The sequence below is a fragment of the Passer montanus genome, unplaced genomic scaffold (genome assembly GCF_014805655.1).
Source record: "Passer montanus isolate IOZ18808 unplaced genomic scaffold, ASM1480565v1 scaffold2, whole genome shotgun sequence".
NCBI classification, from domain to species: domain Eukaryota; kingdom Metazoa; phylum Chordata; class Aves; order Passeriformes; family Passeridae; genus Passer; species Passer montanus.
This window is the reverse complement of record NW_024366591.1, coordinates 23,131,167-23,147,364: the sequence shown is the minus strand read 5'-3', so window position 1 is coordinate 23,147,364 and position 16,198 is coordinate 23,131,167. Positions and strand designations below refer to the sequence as shown.

Below are 16,198 nucleotides of genomic sequence, written 5' to 3'. Positions count from 1 at the left end.
GCCTGAGGATGACATGAAAGCTCTTGGTACCATTGTTTTTACTTTGCCAAACTGGAGACTTATTCAGTAAGCATCAGGCTGATACAGGTATCTGGGATATTCTAGGGAAACTGATCTTTGAGGTAAACTCATGAACTCTATGGGCTTTACTCACATCTAAACTCAGATTCTTTGGAGTATCTTGATCAAATATTTTGCATTGCTTTTAATGTCAGGAACAAGAAACAGATGATGAAAACAATGCAGATCATATGCCTTTGAATCTCTCCTTTAAAACAAACTCAATTTATACAATTGTGATTCATTGTTTATTGTTACAAGATAGATTTGACTGATCATATTCTACTAACTGTGAAGCCTTTTGCACTCTAAACCTTGAGGAATATATCAATTTGTTATTGTTGGTCTTGTTCTTCCTCCCAGCATGATTTTCCTCACATCATGATGTTGGCTGCCACACAACTAGGAAAAGAGTAAATCAACTTCTGATTTTGCAATTAGTTAAAGAGATGGGATGTGTCGGAGGAGAGGTGGCTTTTGCAGACTAACAGAGTCCGTATTTAGTTAATTCTCCTGGAATGAGTGGTATATGGTCTAATTAGAAATGATAGATGGAGTTTGTTTATGTTTAGCTCATTTTTCTAAGGCGTTAAGGCCCTTTGATCACACTGACTGCTCAGAGTTCTTTGCCAATAATTTTCAGCACATTGGTGAGCATCAGCCCCATTTGATAGAGGATATTACATTTCAAAAGCAAATCTTGAATAAAGAAAAGGAGAGCAGCCCTAGCAGTACATCTGCGCTGCTAAAGTAAACAGTGCCAGAGCCCAGGCCCAGACCCTGGCATGTGGCCACATACCCTACTAAACTGCTGGCAGGATCCCTGCCACATTTGCAGCCCAAGCCACCTTGTGTTGTCCTAACAACTCCCAGAAGCAAACAATTCCACCACCCCACCCTGCAGCCACTCCACAGGCACACAGGTTATCATGGAGAGTAGCACAGCACAACTGTGAATATAAGCAATGCCTCAGAGATCAGGGGAGATGGGCAAGCCCATTAAGTCTCTTAAGATAAGTATCACCTATTACCTCTCCTAACTTTGAGCCAAACAGCAGAAGCCAAACAGCAGCAGCCCTGAGATACTGCGTGCTGTGCAACAAATGCAACTCACTCAGCCACTGAGCTGGTGTGGCTGGCAAACCAGAGACAGACAAGAGACGGGAGAAGCACATGGTTTTGTCTTGATGGGCTGTAAGGACGCAGGGGGAATGGGATTATTGTGAAAAGTCTTTCAGAAGATGGGGGCGGGTGGTAGATTTATTGGGAATGGAGATGGAACATCTTGAAGAAAATAACAGAAACAAATATGCAAAATGCTCCAGTGATAGAACAATTTTTTTTATATTGTTGTTGTTCATATCTGTTAATATTTCCAAAGCTTTTTCTTCTTTTATATCTGCACTATCTGAGATAATTTCGCTTCTTTTAAATAGAAGCATGGGTTAGGTCCTGCTGTACTTCCTTCACCCATTGAACAGTACTTCAGTGGAAGTACTGCTGACTACAGCCAAGCTGCTTTGTGCTGCATCCTGCAATGCACACATGCAGTATTTGTTTTATCATTGCAAAACATAATTTCTCCTTCCCCTTTATACTTTTGAGTTGCCTGCTTGCTGTATATTATTGTATCTGGAGAATATACCCTTCCAATGAATCCTGGCTGGGAATCTGGGCTGATAACAACACAGTGTTGTGCTGAAGGAAGGAGCACATGAGAAACTAAACTGCTAATTTGATTGCAGTGCTCTGCCCAAACTACTCTTCAGTGCTGATGTTTGTGCTTTCTTGAATATCTCTTGAATATTTTACATCATTGAGCCACATATATTTAATGTAGGATTTTACCTCAATTTATATATTATGGATAGAGAGCACTGTCTTTATCCAGTCTGACACTCACAAACAGCACAACATGATCCTTCAGACACACTTCAATTACGTTTTATCTGAACCAGGTGATTTAGAAGACTCAGCTTTGATTTAAAAATGTCTAATTACTGAAAACCAATGACTTTAAGTCATAGGTCATCCCAATGGTTAATTGCTTTCACTGTAAGTTATCTGTAAATAATTTCTAGACTTAATTTCTGCAACTTCATCTTCCAGCCATTAGATCCCATTCTCCATTTCCCCACACTTAACTGTGTTCTAAGTACAAACTTATAGCCTGTCATTGGGTCATCTCACAGACATTTCCTTTTTTAGCTACTTACCCTGTGAGGCTTTACAAGTTCGCCAATCCCTTAAGTATTTAAACCTCTGTTCTCTGAACTTTTTCAGACCACCAAGTTCTTCAGTAAATTGTGATCTGGACCCAGTGTTCCTGCAGTGATTACATAGTGACAAAGAGAAACTTGGCATAACTTTTTTCAGTCCTGGTGGACACTTCTCTCTCTACTTGTCCAAGGATTCTCTCAGACATGTATAGAAGCTTATCTTCTGGTTATCATTCAGGGAAACCTACTTCTTTTCTGACTGGATTCTTTCCAAGGAACTGCCTTGCCTTTAAACATGGCCTGCTTCGTTTTATCCTAATGAGGAATGCAAATCACTTTACATTTGTTGGTATTAGGGTTCAACTTACCTAACTGTGAGACATCTACATCATCTCTAGATTTCTCTTGTAACCACTTGAGAAAAACAGGCACTTCTAGACGTCTGAATTAGGGCGGATGCCGACTTCCCTCCATTGCCTATAAAAGGAAGCTGTGTGGCTTGCTCAGATGCAGATGTCTAAAGTTAGCAGAGAGGAACCCCAGACAGCACATTCACTTGCAGTCAGCAGGCCAAGGCATCCAAATTGCGTTCAGCCAGTGGCATGTCCCATTTATTGATCACCCATCACCTTTATCACCCTGTTAAGTAATCTGCTATTATTTTCCTCCAAGAAACTGAGAACAGTAAGTAACAGAGGGGCAAAAACTGAGTTTTAGGCTCTTCAGCAGAAACACAGCAGCATGGACAGTGTACTCTATTGATACTTTGAAGTCTGTGTCCTGCATAGTTCTTAATTCTTAAAATGTTGGGAGTGCCCTTTTTGTATGTTTTCAGTTTCTGAATGAGAGTGTCATGTCAAGTATCTTGATAGAGTCCACCACCAGAGCACTGTTCTTTACAATCCAAACTGTGCTCATATCAGCCTGTGGTCCTTGGATCAGAGAAACTGAGATGGTTATTTATTTTTAGTCTGAGAGTCTGTGCAAGCTGGATGTAGAGATTGGACACCTGGGAATTGATAGGGAAGCATTCAAGCCCATATATTTACTGCTTCTCCAAGTAGAGCAACTTGATCAATGTCTTAATGTTTATTTTTTTGTTGTTTTTACTGGGTCAGCTGGTATCCTTCTTCATGTGTCCAGTGACACATACCCACAGTTGTACAGAAATAGTGGAGGGCTGTAACTAGAGCACCTCTGAATGAGAAGCAGATCCTGACCTGATGCAGAGGGAGACACATTGTCCTTCTGCATTAGCAGCAACAAAGTCAGTATTTAACTTAGTGTCTCTTGTCTCTTACAGGCACTATTCCACTGAAAAACACTGTTGTATCACCATGAGGTTTTGTTTTAACCGGGGTACCCAACCAAAACTTGCCTGCTCACCACTGCCTGCTGAGTTAAACCTTGAAATCTCTGCTCAGTTTCCCTTCATGACCTTCCTCTAGGCAAAATTCCCTCTGACTTCAGCATATGTTTTGCTTTAACATTTCCAGATAAAAAATGTTGCAGTAGTTGTACTCACAATCCTTTTAAGTGTCACTTTGAATGATGCTGCTGGCACTTCTTAGGCATTCCTTTTTTTTTTTTTTAAACAAAAAGCTTCTTTATATATTTATACATATATTTCTCTTATTTTTATGAGATGCCAACAGAACATATGGCAGTGTACAGCCCAGGGGAATAAAATATTTTAATGATAGCTACCAGAGAATTTTCTCCTTCTGTCTGCCACTAACACCATGGCTAATGAGTGTGTGGCTGGTATGTGACAAGTGATTGGAAAGTCTATTCTCCAGTTTCCCATGTAAACAAAGTGGTTTCTCACAACTTTTGTTCTAGTCAAAAGCAGCCCTACTTGGCAAAGAAACCTATCTTTAAGAACATTTGTTGGAAGTGTTTATGCTTGGTTCCTGAAAAGGAGACCAACTGCAGTTGTACAGCAGCACAGTGTACTGACGATGAGGCTGGACGGGGCCAAGTACTAAGGGTGTGCCCCTTTACTCACTTTCAAGCACATATTTGGGAAAATACATTCATTCCAAAGGCACAGTATTTGGTCTGTGCATGTATTTTATGGGCATTATGGATAATTGATCAGGGAAGATCTGCAAGCAGGCTGATTTGGGAAACAGCACTCTTCACCCACCTAATGGGAGGGAGAGATATGGGAAAGGAGCCTTTTCCAGATTAGTTTGGCAGCATCATGCTCCATGTTAGTCCAGACAGAGATTTCTATGATGTAGCTTTTCTTCGCTTTCTCCCAGGAGATCATTCAGGGTGCATAGAGAAAACTGCTGGGAAGGGAGTAGGGATATTACTTTATGTAACTGGTGCAAATATATCTATTTTGAAAGGAGGAGACTCATCAATCTCTTCCACCATGCTACTTTCTTCTGTTTACTTTGATTTAATCTGAGATGAGAAACATCTCTGTTTGGAAGGGAAGGAAAGTATTTTCCTGTCAGGAAAGTTCTTTAAATCCTTGTAATTTCTTTGATCTTTTTAGACCTTTGGAAAGTGAATTCAAGTTCTGTCAACCACTGGTTAATAAGCACAGGATAGAAAACCCTAATGAGTTGAATGCATTGCCTAGATATAAATCCACAGCATGGAATATCTCTTTTTTCAATAGAATTATTTCTACTTTTATCTACAATAAATTTTAAAACTATAGCATCTGTATTTGAAAATTTTAAGCTGTCTCTAATAATGTATTTGTTTTCTACCTGAGTGCTGTCTGACATGCAAAAAGTGTGTCTTTCAAGGGATATAGTATTTAAATTTCCCAAGCTGTCATTAAACAATATTTTGCTGAAGTGTGTAACATGAGGATCTTTTTTTTTTAGGATAAATGTTTGATGGCATGTATTGGAAATTGCTGCATAATTAAACCATGGTTTTGCTTCTCATAAAAGGTAATTTTCCCATTTTCATGTTATCATGATCTTTACTGTGCTGCCACAGCCAATTTCTCTAGCTCATCCAATTGTTGGGTATAAAGAGATATATCTCACCCTGTTGCTCTATTCCGACACCTGAGGTTTCTTTAGATCCAGTAGCTGCTCAGTAGGTACATTTCTCCTATTAGCTAGAATACATCTGACCTACTAAAAATAATATCAAGGCCATGTGGGATCACAATCATTTGACAAATGGGAATCCTCCCACGCAAATGTGAAAGGCAAAGCCAAAACAAATACTTTGTAAATTGAACTAAAAGCGAAGGTCGAAGGAAACCAATGTACCACTCATCTAAACTCCTCCAGTGGTGGGAAGCACTGAATACTTTGTACAGCATAAGCCATAATGTACTTTGTAAACAATATTCAATTTCATTAACAAAAGCCCCCTGACAATGATGGAAAGACAGGGAATGCAGATCCCAGACAGACCCAGCATGGCTATGTCCCCTCTTACTGCTCTGCTATGTAATTTCACTATGTCAAGAGGCAGCCTGTCCTCTCATTACATTAAATGGTATTTGTGTTTTGTTTTGTTCATTTCTAGTAAGAATCAACAAGTTCTTTTAATTTCTAACTATGTAATGATATATTCCTCAGGTTACTGCTTTGATTTTTGAGGGTAAGGACAGATGTGCAATTTGCATGTACTCTTCTAACCTTAACCCATGTACTGCAGAAACTTTGCTATCTGTTTATTGCTATCCTATAACCATCTGCACTGTTCTCCTCAGTCCCAAAGGCAATGTTAAATGTGTCTGCACACCTACTGACTTTCTGTTCTTGGCTAACCTCTGATTCCAGTATCAGGAGACATTGCTTGACAGATCACTATCACACTCCAACAAAGCATTTGTGCCTATGGTTTCTGAATATTTTCTTGTATTAATCATTCCTCAAAGTGAACAAAATCTCCTTGGGACATTGTCATTTCTGGTTCATTACCATGCTGTCCTGTTTGGGTACAGCTTTTAATAAGGCATAATAAGCCTTGTGGCTGAGAAATATCATGATTGTGGGACATTATCCCCTTCATTTTATCATCTGGGGAAGAGTTTGAAAATGCAAAACCATGCTGCAACTGAAAAAACTGGCTGGGTAGGACAGCAAAGATGAAGAGCTATGAAATTCAGTTTCTGCACTTAAAAACTTATTGCAGAATAAAAGTTACAGCTGATTTTTGAGGCTGTCAGCACAGAAACCCTGTTTCTTCCTGAGATGCTAGGGAAGTAAAAACAGGAGGGAGACCCTGTCCCCCCACCCTGACCTGTTGCCCTGCATGGACAGGTGCAGTGCCTGCCTGGACTCCCTCCACTCACGCCGGTGAAAGGGATGAGTGTGCAAGGACCAGACCACTGTTGTTAGAGGGCAGCAGGTTCTCCTATCTTTCAGATGGCTGATCTTCATAAAGGAAAATTATTTACACAACAGACAGCACCTACACGAGCAGTAGGACCAAGGCCTTTTAGGGAAAGTATCACACAAACCTCCATTCAAAATTCCAGCTGGCACTCCCCGTCCTTACTCACATGTTCCCCTCTCGCACTTTTGGAAACTGAGAAGACACGTCCCGGGAGTCCCTGGGCTTTGGGGCCGCTCTCCCCCTGGCCCGAGCATTATCCAAGAGCTGGCACTCAGCTCCTGCCTCCTTACCTGCTGCAGCCGGGAGCCGGGAGCGGCTGCAGCCCCGGCTGCGCTCCTCATCCTCCCCTGCGCCCATGGTCTGCCTCTGCTGGCTGAGCTCCTCCGTGCTCTGCCCAGGTACCAGCACTGCCCCTTCGCACCTTGCGCGGGAGCACTTCACAGCGCCGCGCTCCTTCCCCGGCCGCACAGCAAAGGGCAGGCTGTTTTCCTCATGGCAACAAGTTCCTGAAGCTGGCTGAAACCAAATGCAAACCACAAAGTGGTTCGTGAACAACTTTGTTGCTATTTCAGAAGGCTTTGCCCTTTGCAGTGACACAGGCTGTTGCTATTCTGGGGAGCCTATTGCAGGCGAGGGGAGGGCCGTCTGTCGGAAGTATTGCTTTTGCCTTTGAACAAATAGTTGAGACATCAGACATCTATCCATGCACAGCTCCATGCACATTCCTTACTCATTCACTTACAGGGGGTCTCTCTCTTTTTCCTGTCTCTCTTTTCCTCCTCTCCCTGTGCTCATACGCACAGGTTTTTAGCAGAGAAGGCACACTGAAGGGGAGGGTTTGAAGTGTTTCCTCTGTCAGCTAAAGTTAGGGCACTGAGCACACACACACACACACACACACACACACACACACACACACACACACACACACGGCATCACTTCATTCTTGCAACTTATGAGCAAATTATGGTGAGAAGTAGTGGAGAGGAAAACAACCATGGCAGCCCCTTGCAGCCTGTGATAGTAGGAACCAGGACTTTACGTGGCAAAGATGCACATGATATTTTACAAGCAAATGCAGGACAAGCCACCCTCTTTTCCATGACAATTATTTGAGTCAAGGACTTGATTTTGCTCGCTGCTGGGAGTCACTCCATCCTTGCTTGCTTCTGTGGCAGCAGTGGCCAGGGGCTGGATGGCAGCGGGAGGGAAAGTTTGCTCTGGGTGCAGGTGAGCTGCCTATAGAGGCTGCCTGCCCTGCTCTGTCCCAGTCCTGGGAGAGCCTCCAAGGGCTCTCAGCAGACCTGCTGCCTCCATCAGGCAAGTTGTCCAAGTTACCCGCAATGGGAATCACTATTGTATAATCTGGCAGTATTGCAGGCTTCTTATTTCTGCTCTCTGATTGCTTGCTTGCTTGTTTGTTTTTGTTGTAATACACTAATGCCTGCAGACAGCATGGGAGGGAAAGGTAGACATAGAACCTCGGTAGCTTTGCAGTATTTCCAGACAGGAGAATTTCTAAACATTTTTTTCCTTGTGTAGAGCAGGCATAATAAGCCCTTTATCGATGTTTACTTAACAAGAAAAATGTGATGAAAGACATTGTAACTGCTCCATCTGACAGCTGGCTCACTGTCAGCTTCAGAAACTGGACTGCCAGGGATGCCACAGGGGCATTGCTTCCATTAGGGAGTTTGGGCTTTGGCAGTGCCTTTTACATGTAGTTACATGAGCCAGCCTAACTCTGCTCTCACGTGTTACATACTTTCCTTGTAAAATGTCCATCTTACAGAATGCTGTCAGCACTATTAACAATTTCTTAACACATCCACAGAGGTGTTATTTCTTCATGGTTTATGTGCAAAAAGTAATGTTAACTTTTAAAAAAATTATTTGTATGTTTTGGGAAAAAAAAAAAAGAGAGAGGCTGTTTAGGCTGGGGAAGGAAAGGAAATGTTTTCATAGATCAAACTCAGCTGTGATAAGATTCCTCTGTGATAATGTGGTGTGTAATCGACCTCCTCTAACAACCCACACTTCATATAACCCACAGCTCAGGTCAGTGCAAGCTCTCTGGAAACTTCAGCTGACTCCATAGTTGCACAGCTGTTCCCACATCCCAAGTGCCTTTACGTGTAATGGTCCTGGAGGAGGTGTCAGAGAATGCCAGAGGTGGCAACTTGACAGGGGGGAAAGAAGAGATGTAACACAACTGTTCAAAAACCCCCTAAATTAAATGCCATCCTCTGATTAAATATGTTGACTATACACAACTGCTAGCACGTACAGGCTTTAGGAGGATTTAAAAACTTGCTAGGAACTGCACCTTCCCCTGAATATTACCCTCAGGAATAAGTAATAAAATCACTGCATTACATTGAGTTCTCAAATCTTGGGATTAATAGATTTTACTAAATTAATGTTAAGTGAACACAATAGTGAATTTCTTTTTTGCTTAATAGGAAGAAAAAGGTATTTTAGACAAACAGTAGGATTTATTTTAACTGTTTGCACCTAGTGTTCAGTCCCCTCAAAAGCCAGAGCCTGCAATTATTTTAAATATTTACCTCCTTGTTTACTAAGAAATCCAGTCAAATAATCCATTTTTCCTTTCTAGTTCTGCCTTTATGTCATGGTATCTATGCCAGCTGCAATGGTTTAACTTTGCCCCCTGGGGTAATCTCAGAAGGTATGTACCTGCTTGCACAGAGGGTAAAGCAGCCAGTAGACACAGTACAAACTATAATTGCCAGAGAAAATATGAAGGAACACGTCCTTATTCTGAGGGCTTGTATTTGGGCTGCCCAAAGGACAGTGCACCCTTGCTGTGCTGAGCTGTGGGTGCTGCTGAAGTGCCAGAAAGGTCCCTGGGCTTTGACCTTCTCCCTCAGGTATACCCTACGCCTGTAAAAACTGAATCTGTGTAATATGGTCTTTGGAAAAAAATGTTCCCAGTAAGTGGAAATATGAAATATTTTAGCCTGAGATCTGCTGTTTGCATGGTGTTGTTATGAGGGATGGGCTGCAGTGTCATCAGTTTCAGCTGATATGAAAAGCCACAGTGTGAAGATGTCTTATCACAACTGTGGCAAAAATCTGAGGCATTGATGTTATTGGTGTTTACTGGTGCTAACTGGGAACCCAGAAAATTAAGGAACTGTAAAAAAGCTGATTGCAGCCAATGAAAGCAAACAGAGAGAGAAAACAAACAGCCTGTGCTGGTTCTGCAGTCAAGCCAGTTGTAGAGGGATAGTGTGAAATGCAGCGACTGAAGCCCTTGCTGGTGGCCACTGGGCCACAAACCCTCTGTTCCCCACCAGAAATAAACAGCCAACCAAGCAAGGAAAAGTCTGGTACAGCACACATGACCGGGATAAGGAGGAAGAAAAAGAAGGGTGCCTTGATGCTTTTCAGTTCTCCGTTGTTTTCCTGTTACTGCCTCACCTGTGCACAATGCTCAAAACAATGGCTGGGCTGGGCTCTGTGCCGGGAGCAAGGTGTCCCTCAGAGCAGGGGCAGGAGCCTGCCAGGGAGCCTGCTCTCCCTTCTCATGGCTACCCAGGAAAGGGAACCAAAGGGCAGGGAGAAATGTTGCCAGAAGAAAACCTATTCCAAATGCTGAGATGGGCAGCAGAGGAATGATGCTGTGAAGAGCAGGAGCCCTGGGCTCATAGCTGCGCTCTGGGAGGCTGGGCAGGAGGTCACACCCTGCAGGAGTGGGAAACAAGAGTGGGAAAGATTTAAAAGCTCAAAGCAGGAGAGGGTCAGGAGGCAGGCAAGGGGTATGAGTGCAACACTCTCATTCATGAGATTCCCCTATTGGTTTTATCCACATGCAGTTGGCAAGAAATCACCTTTTCTGCTATCTTCTCAGTTCCTTGCTTTCAAAACCAGCCAAACACTTTAGTACTAGAAACATGATTAGACTAGAAAAAGAAGATAAGATAGTCACATTAAACTGCTGAATAATCTGTCTGAAAAATCTGTGAGGCTGATGGGGGGATTTCTTCTCAAATCTCTGGTCATGGATTGTATTTGTATTTCTGGTGATCTAATAACTCAAGTTTGGGACTGTGGAGAGACAGGGAAGTTGGTGATAAGCCAACAGAAATTAATTAAGAGTTGAAGAGTTTTCTGAACCAGTTTGCATAGACCACTTATGTGAGAGTTGGAGTAAAGAAGGTCATCTTATTTCTCCATAGATTTCATGATTCTCAAAAAGAAGATAGTGGAAGTCTCTCAATTAATTTATTTTAAAATGTAGAAACAAAGATTTCAGCAAACTATGAAGAGCATTTTCTTGACATATCAGCTTAAGTTACTTTGCCTTCATCTTTGATTGTTGAAATTTGTTCTCAGAACAAATAGTTTGCCATTTGCAGAACATGTTCATGAGATAGCTGGCTTGGAACAACAGGAGGAAGGCTGGGAAGATGAAAGAATGGAAGTGACATGGAGAGGAGAGACAAGGAAGAAATGGAGAAAAACCAAATGAAAACCATACTATTTATGAAAGGAAAAAAAAGTACCAATCTAGTAAAGCATGAGTGGCATTTACCATTAGTGTTGACACATTGATAACCACACACAAGGAGCAAAATATGCCAAAATTCCAGTTACTGAGCAATGAGAGCTGGATGAAAAAAATGAGAGCTGCTTCAAGAAAGTAAAGTGATCCATCCTTCAGGGACTTTGAATATAAAGATAATTGTTATTACTATTGTGCAGCAAAATAATTACAATTCATCAGTCAGTTTTGCAAAGATGCCTTTTATGAATGTAAGGTATATTTCATTAACACAATGTTTAGGCTATGCCATTTGTGTAATTTTGCAACTGAATAAAGTACAGATGCATCAATAAATGGATAATACTTAGTAAGTAAATAACTAATATAGTCTGATGTCATATAGAAAATTCATGACAACTGAGAACACAAGTTTTTTTCACTCTAAGTCCTGTGGTTTCTTACTAAGGTCATACTCTTTCTGTCATGTTCTTACTCACACTCAGAGGCAATGATTTATACCAATATATTTTTATCTGGCTTTAAAAAACTCAATCATAGACATAGTCTAGAGCTCATCACACTTCACGACTCCCTCCAGAGTCCCACTGACTCATGGCACAAATATTTAATCTTTTGGTCTTCTGTTAGTGTATTCTTTAAAAGTACTCTTTAGAAGTACAGTGTGGCCTTGGTCAGCAACTCTGAGAGTTATGTTTTGACAAAAACTTGAAATCAAAATGAAGGTAAGCACTGAAGACTGTAGAAAATACAATAAAAATAGAATTGAGATGAGAAAACAAAATAAAATATAAATTTTTGTTCAGGTTTCCACATTCATGGCTGTGTAGCCTTTCCAACAAGCAAACAGAAAGGTCTTTTAGCTTCTGAGTAATCCAAAGGGGCCACTTGTACTTTGTTGCTGAATAATATGTCCGCTGTTTGTCATGACACAGTGTTCTTTCCTGTTTGCTTCAGATATTTTATATTTAAGTTTTCTTTTTTAACAAAAGGTTAAAACAGCAACCCTCACATTTGAAAGAAAATTATCCATCTAAAATAAAACTGGGAGGTAGTGCACATTCCCAGCACAAGGACTGAGCCCAGAGAAGCAAGTTAGTAATGTTGCCCATGGCTTGAAATCAGGTGGTTTCTAGGAATTTCCAAGTAGGGTGCCAAAAATGGACTCCTTTAAGATCATTGTACAGTGGAAAGGAGAGTTTGTTCTTTACTGTTTTGATGAATTGTTAAAAATGTGTAAACTGAAATTCCCTTTGCCTGTTCCAGTTAAGGAAAGAGGTGTACATTATTAAGAAAAGTTTGAGTTGCTGAAATGTATTTTTTTTTGTTGCTGGGAAACATTTTCTCCCACATGGAATTTGTCAGTCACACAGGAAATGCAGTCATTTTCATGGTTTTAATTATTTCCACTGACAAAGTGTTTTGTTTTCTCCTGAAAATCTTATTGTTGCAAAAATAAACAACTAAATGTCATTAATGCTGTGCTTCGCCTTCTTGCTGGTTTTTGACCACAGCTGGCAATCTGAAAGCAGTTTTACATGCACTCATTAAAACCAAATGTCTGGGTAAAGCTTTCCAAAGTCCATCCAAATTTTCAAGTCATTGCAGGCAAGCAGGAAATGAAGCCAGCCTCCAAAGCACAGGTCAGTTTGTGTTCACCCAGCAGTGCTGAAGGAATGAGCCGTGGGCACTCCCTCAATGCCATAAATGCTTCAGGTCACCTGTTCCCCAGAACCTCTGTCACCTGAGTCCATTAGCAGGTAGCAAAGGCAGTCTTCAGTGGACACTGTGCATCTGGAGGTGTCTCAGATTTATTTTGAGACTACCATTCCCCTTCAGAGCTGGAGATAATGAAAACTCAGTAGATGGAGTGACAGATCTGTTAGAACCTAGGACAATACAGGAGAGGTTCTTTGGAAAAAAATGGAGGGTTTCTGCCCCAGAATCCTTTCCTCTGCACACACCAAAATCCCATCTTTTGAAATACAGATATGGGAAATGCTATGCTGGCAGCACTTTGCCAGAGGGGACAGTTTCCTTTCTCCTCTGTATGTCCTGGAAGCACAGGTAGGCATTTTGCTGGCAGAGAGAGGCCAGGGAGAAATCATCTCATTTGCTTCCCACTTAAATTACATTTTCTCCTATTCACCATGAGCAGGGAGTGAATGCCCTTTAGGCACCAAGTTTCTGGCCACTCACTCCATGTGGTGTAGCTCCTGGAGGCAGGCTGTGCCTGTGTGGGCAGGAGCTGCCTGATTACCCAACACAGATCAGTTGGGTGGGCAACCCAGGAGCCACAGAGACCCTCATCAGGGAAGAAACCTTCAGCTGGGCTGTGGCCTCTGAGAGGATCCCTGACACACATCCTCCAAAAGCATTTGGTAGGGATTGCAGCCTGCATTTGCTTTTCTGGCATTTGCATTTTTATTTGTTTGGTTGTTTGTTATCCAACACAGATCAGTTGGGTGGGCAACCACAGGAGCCACAGGGACCCTCATCAGGGAAGAAACCTTTAGCTGGGCTGTGGCCTGAGAGAGGATCCCTGACACACATCCTCCAAAAGCATTTGGTAGGGATTGCAGCCTGCATTTGCTTTTCTGGCATTTGCATTTTTATTTGTTTGGTTGTTTTTTTTAAAGACCAAGATACATATCACCTCTGGCAAACCTGATTTTGTAAAAAAACCCTCTCTTGTAATTTTCTGTTTAGTTTACCAGCATGATTTGGGGGATTGCAGCTTGCTGCAATTCAGGGGCTGGCATTTGCTCTTCTGGTGTTTGCATTTTTATTTGTTTGTTTGTTTTTAAAGACAAAGATACATATCATCTCTGGCAAATCTGATTTTGTGAAGAAAACCCTCTCTTGTAATTTTCTGTTTAGTTTACCAGCATGATTTGTATTGAAGGAGCTCCCTGAGCAGCTGAGAACTGCAGTCTGCAGGGCCTGCTGCTGCCACCCTCCACGCCCCTGGTAAAGGCAGGCAGCCTCACAAGAAGGCTGCTGCCACCTGTCACCAAAGTCCCTGTCATCCTAACACGGCTTCTTGGCTGACTTACTTCTGTGCAAGAGACTTTAGCATCAGGACTCGGGCCTCTCTGAAGACTACAGAAGTCCTGGTGCACTCATTTGCCTCCTACACGGCAGAGGCTGCCAGCCTATGAGCGACTCCACTCAGCAGACACCCTCCTCCCTCCCTTCTCATTCAGATTCAGACTCTGTGCTGCTCAGCTTGGCTTAAACCTCTCTCTTGCAGACTAATCTCTGAAGCGTTAGTTGTTTAAACTCACACTGATGAAATAGGTGCTGGCAAAGCCCAAGGGACTTTCAGTGGTACAGCATGTGCTGTGCTGGGCACTCACAGTGTCCTGAAGAGCACTGCACTGCCTCTGAGCAGGAATGCCCCAAGGAAAGAATTGGGTTCACAGCAAACAGGGTGCACACAGTGCTTTAGCCTTCCAATACAGCTTCTAACTTCAGCGGGTCTTGTCAAACAAGAGGGAACACACCATAGTTTTGGAGTTAGCTCTGATAAAGTTTAGCTCTTGGAAAGGACTTTCCTACCACGGATATAATGCATGAGGAAGATTTTTGGGTTCGTGGAGTCAATAGGCAGAAAGCTGCTGACTTGGCTGAAGGCTAATTTCACACCACAAAAAGTAATCAGAAACTACAGAGCAGCACTAGACTTGCTGCTTACTTGCAGCTACTCTTATGAGAGCAAGGAAACTTGCAAGTCTCTTTCTGGCTCCTCTGAGAAAGTGAAAGACTCTTTTTCCTTCTCCAACCTCATCTCACTGATCTTTGAGAGAGCTGGTGATGAGTTTTGGCACTGCCTTCAACATCTCCCCCTTCAGACTGGGAGCTTTGAATATATCTCTCATGCTTCACCTTCTTTTCCAAATCTTACCCTTTCCTAGGTAGTTATCAAAATGCACTCCACCTCTCAAAGGAAACTCTCTCCTTCCTGGTCTGTGGCTTGCCTGAGCTGCACCTTGGCTTTTTGCAGTGGGTATCTGCTCCTTCCAGATAGCAGCTCTGAAATTTCAGTTGTTCTCAGTGAATATGACCTCACACTGTCTACCACATACACACTCCAAGCGTTTTCATATTCCAAGCTCTTTGACCATGTTCTCTCCTCTACCTGAGCCCCACCCAAAGGGGCAAAGCAGTAAGGAAAGGAAATCAGACCTTCAGTACCCTATTGAAAAAGGTCCCAGTTCACTGCAAGACATCTGACTCCAAAATGGCTTTCTAGGTGATTTAGAGATTTTTTCCTGACTAACATGTTTAGACCTATATATCCATGTTTACCGCTGTGGGGTTTGGATCCCTTGCCAATTCTAGAAGCTAATACACTTGTGCCAGCTCTCAATCTCTTGGACACATGCCATGGAAATCAGAAGCAACATATTAAAGTGCCTAATTCCTGGAGTCTTATGATTATCACGTCTACACAAACCTCCCTCTTAGCTGTAAAAACTTAAAAGCCTGAGTTAGTTAAGCTTCATTCAAAGAAACTTGAGAGTGAGAACATGAATTAAATAACTCAGCACTTTCTAGTTCTAAAAGCCATGTTTTTCTAAACCAGTATTATGATTATGTTCTGAAAGGTATAACATTTATGTGTTTAACAGTTTATCTTCAGCTTGAACATACAAGACATTAAAATTGAGGACAATAATCAGTTTTATGGGTAGAAGACATTTAATCCTTCAGGTTTATGAATGCAGGATAGTTGGAACAGTTCAGTCCTTGGACCACTGATAAGGATGAGGCAGCAGTGGGCAGGTACCCTAGGGACAGTGCTCAGATTGTACATCATGTGGGGCTTTTTAGGTTTCACCTCTTCCTCCCTTCTCATTTGATGATGATGATTATTATTTACTTCATTTCAGTTATTAGACTACTCATATCTCAACCCACCAGTTTTACCTTTTTTCCCCTTATTCTTGTCTTCATCACACTGGGACAAGCTAGGGGAGTGGATGGGATGCTGCATGGTACGTAATTGCTGTGTGGGGTTAAAACACAACACCCCTAAAAGGCAAGTTTTCAATTTGCCACT

At 42.1% G+C, this 16,198-nt stretch overlaps 1 protein-coding gene across 1 annotated transcript in view; it reads right to left on the bottom strand.

Moving 5' to 3' along the window:
* The window catches only part of SLC2A12 (solute carrier family 2 member 12), a 39,252-nt gene extending 23,120 nt beyond the window's left edge, over window positions 1-16,132 (bottom strand). The window contains exons 1-2 of the mRNA XM_039706866.1: window positions 16,066-16,132; window positions 6,896-7,168 (exon numbers count right to left, since the gene is read on the bottom strand). Coding sequence (XP_039562800.1) covers window positions 6,896-7,168; window positions 16,066-16,132 — 340 coding nt within the window. The remainder of the gene's footprint in view (window positions 1-6,895; window positions 7,169-16,065) is intronic.
* Window positions 16,133-16,198: the final 66 nt, after the last annotated feature.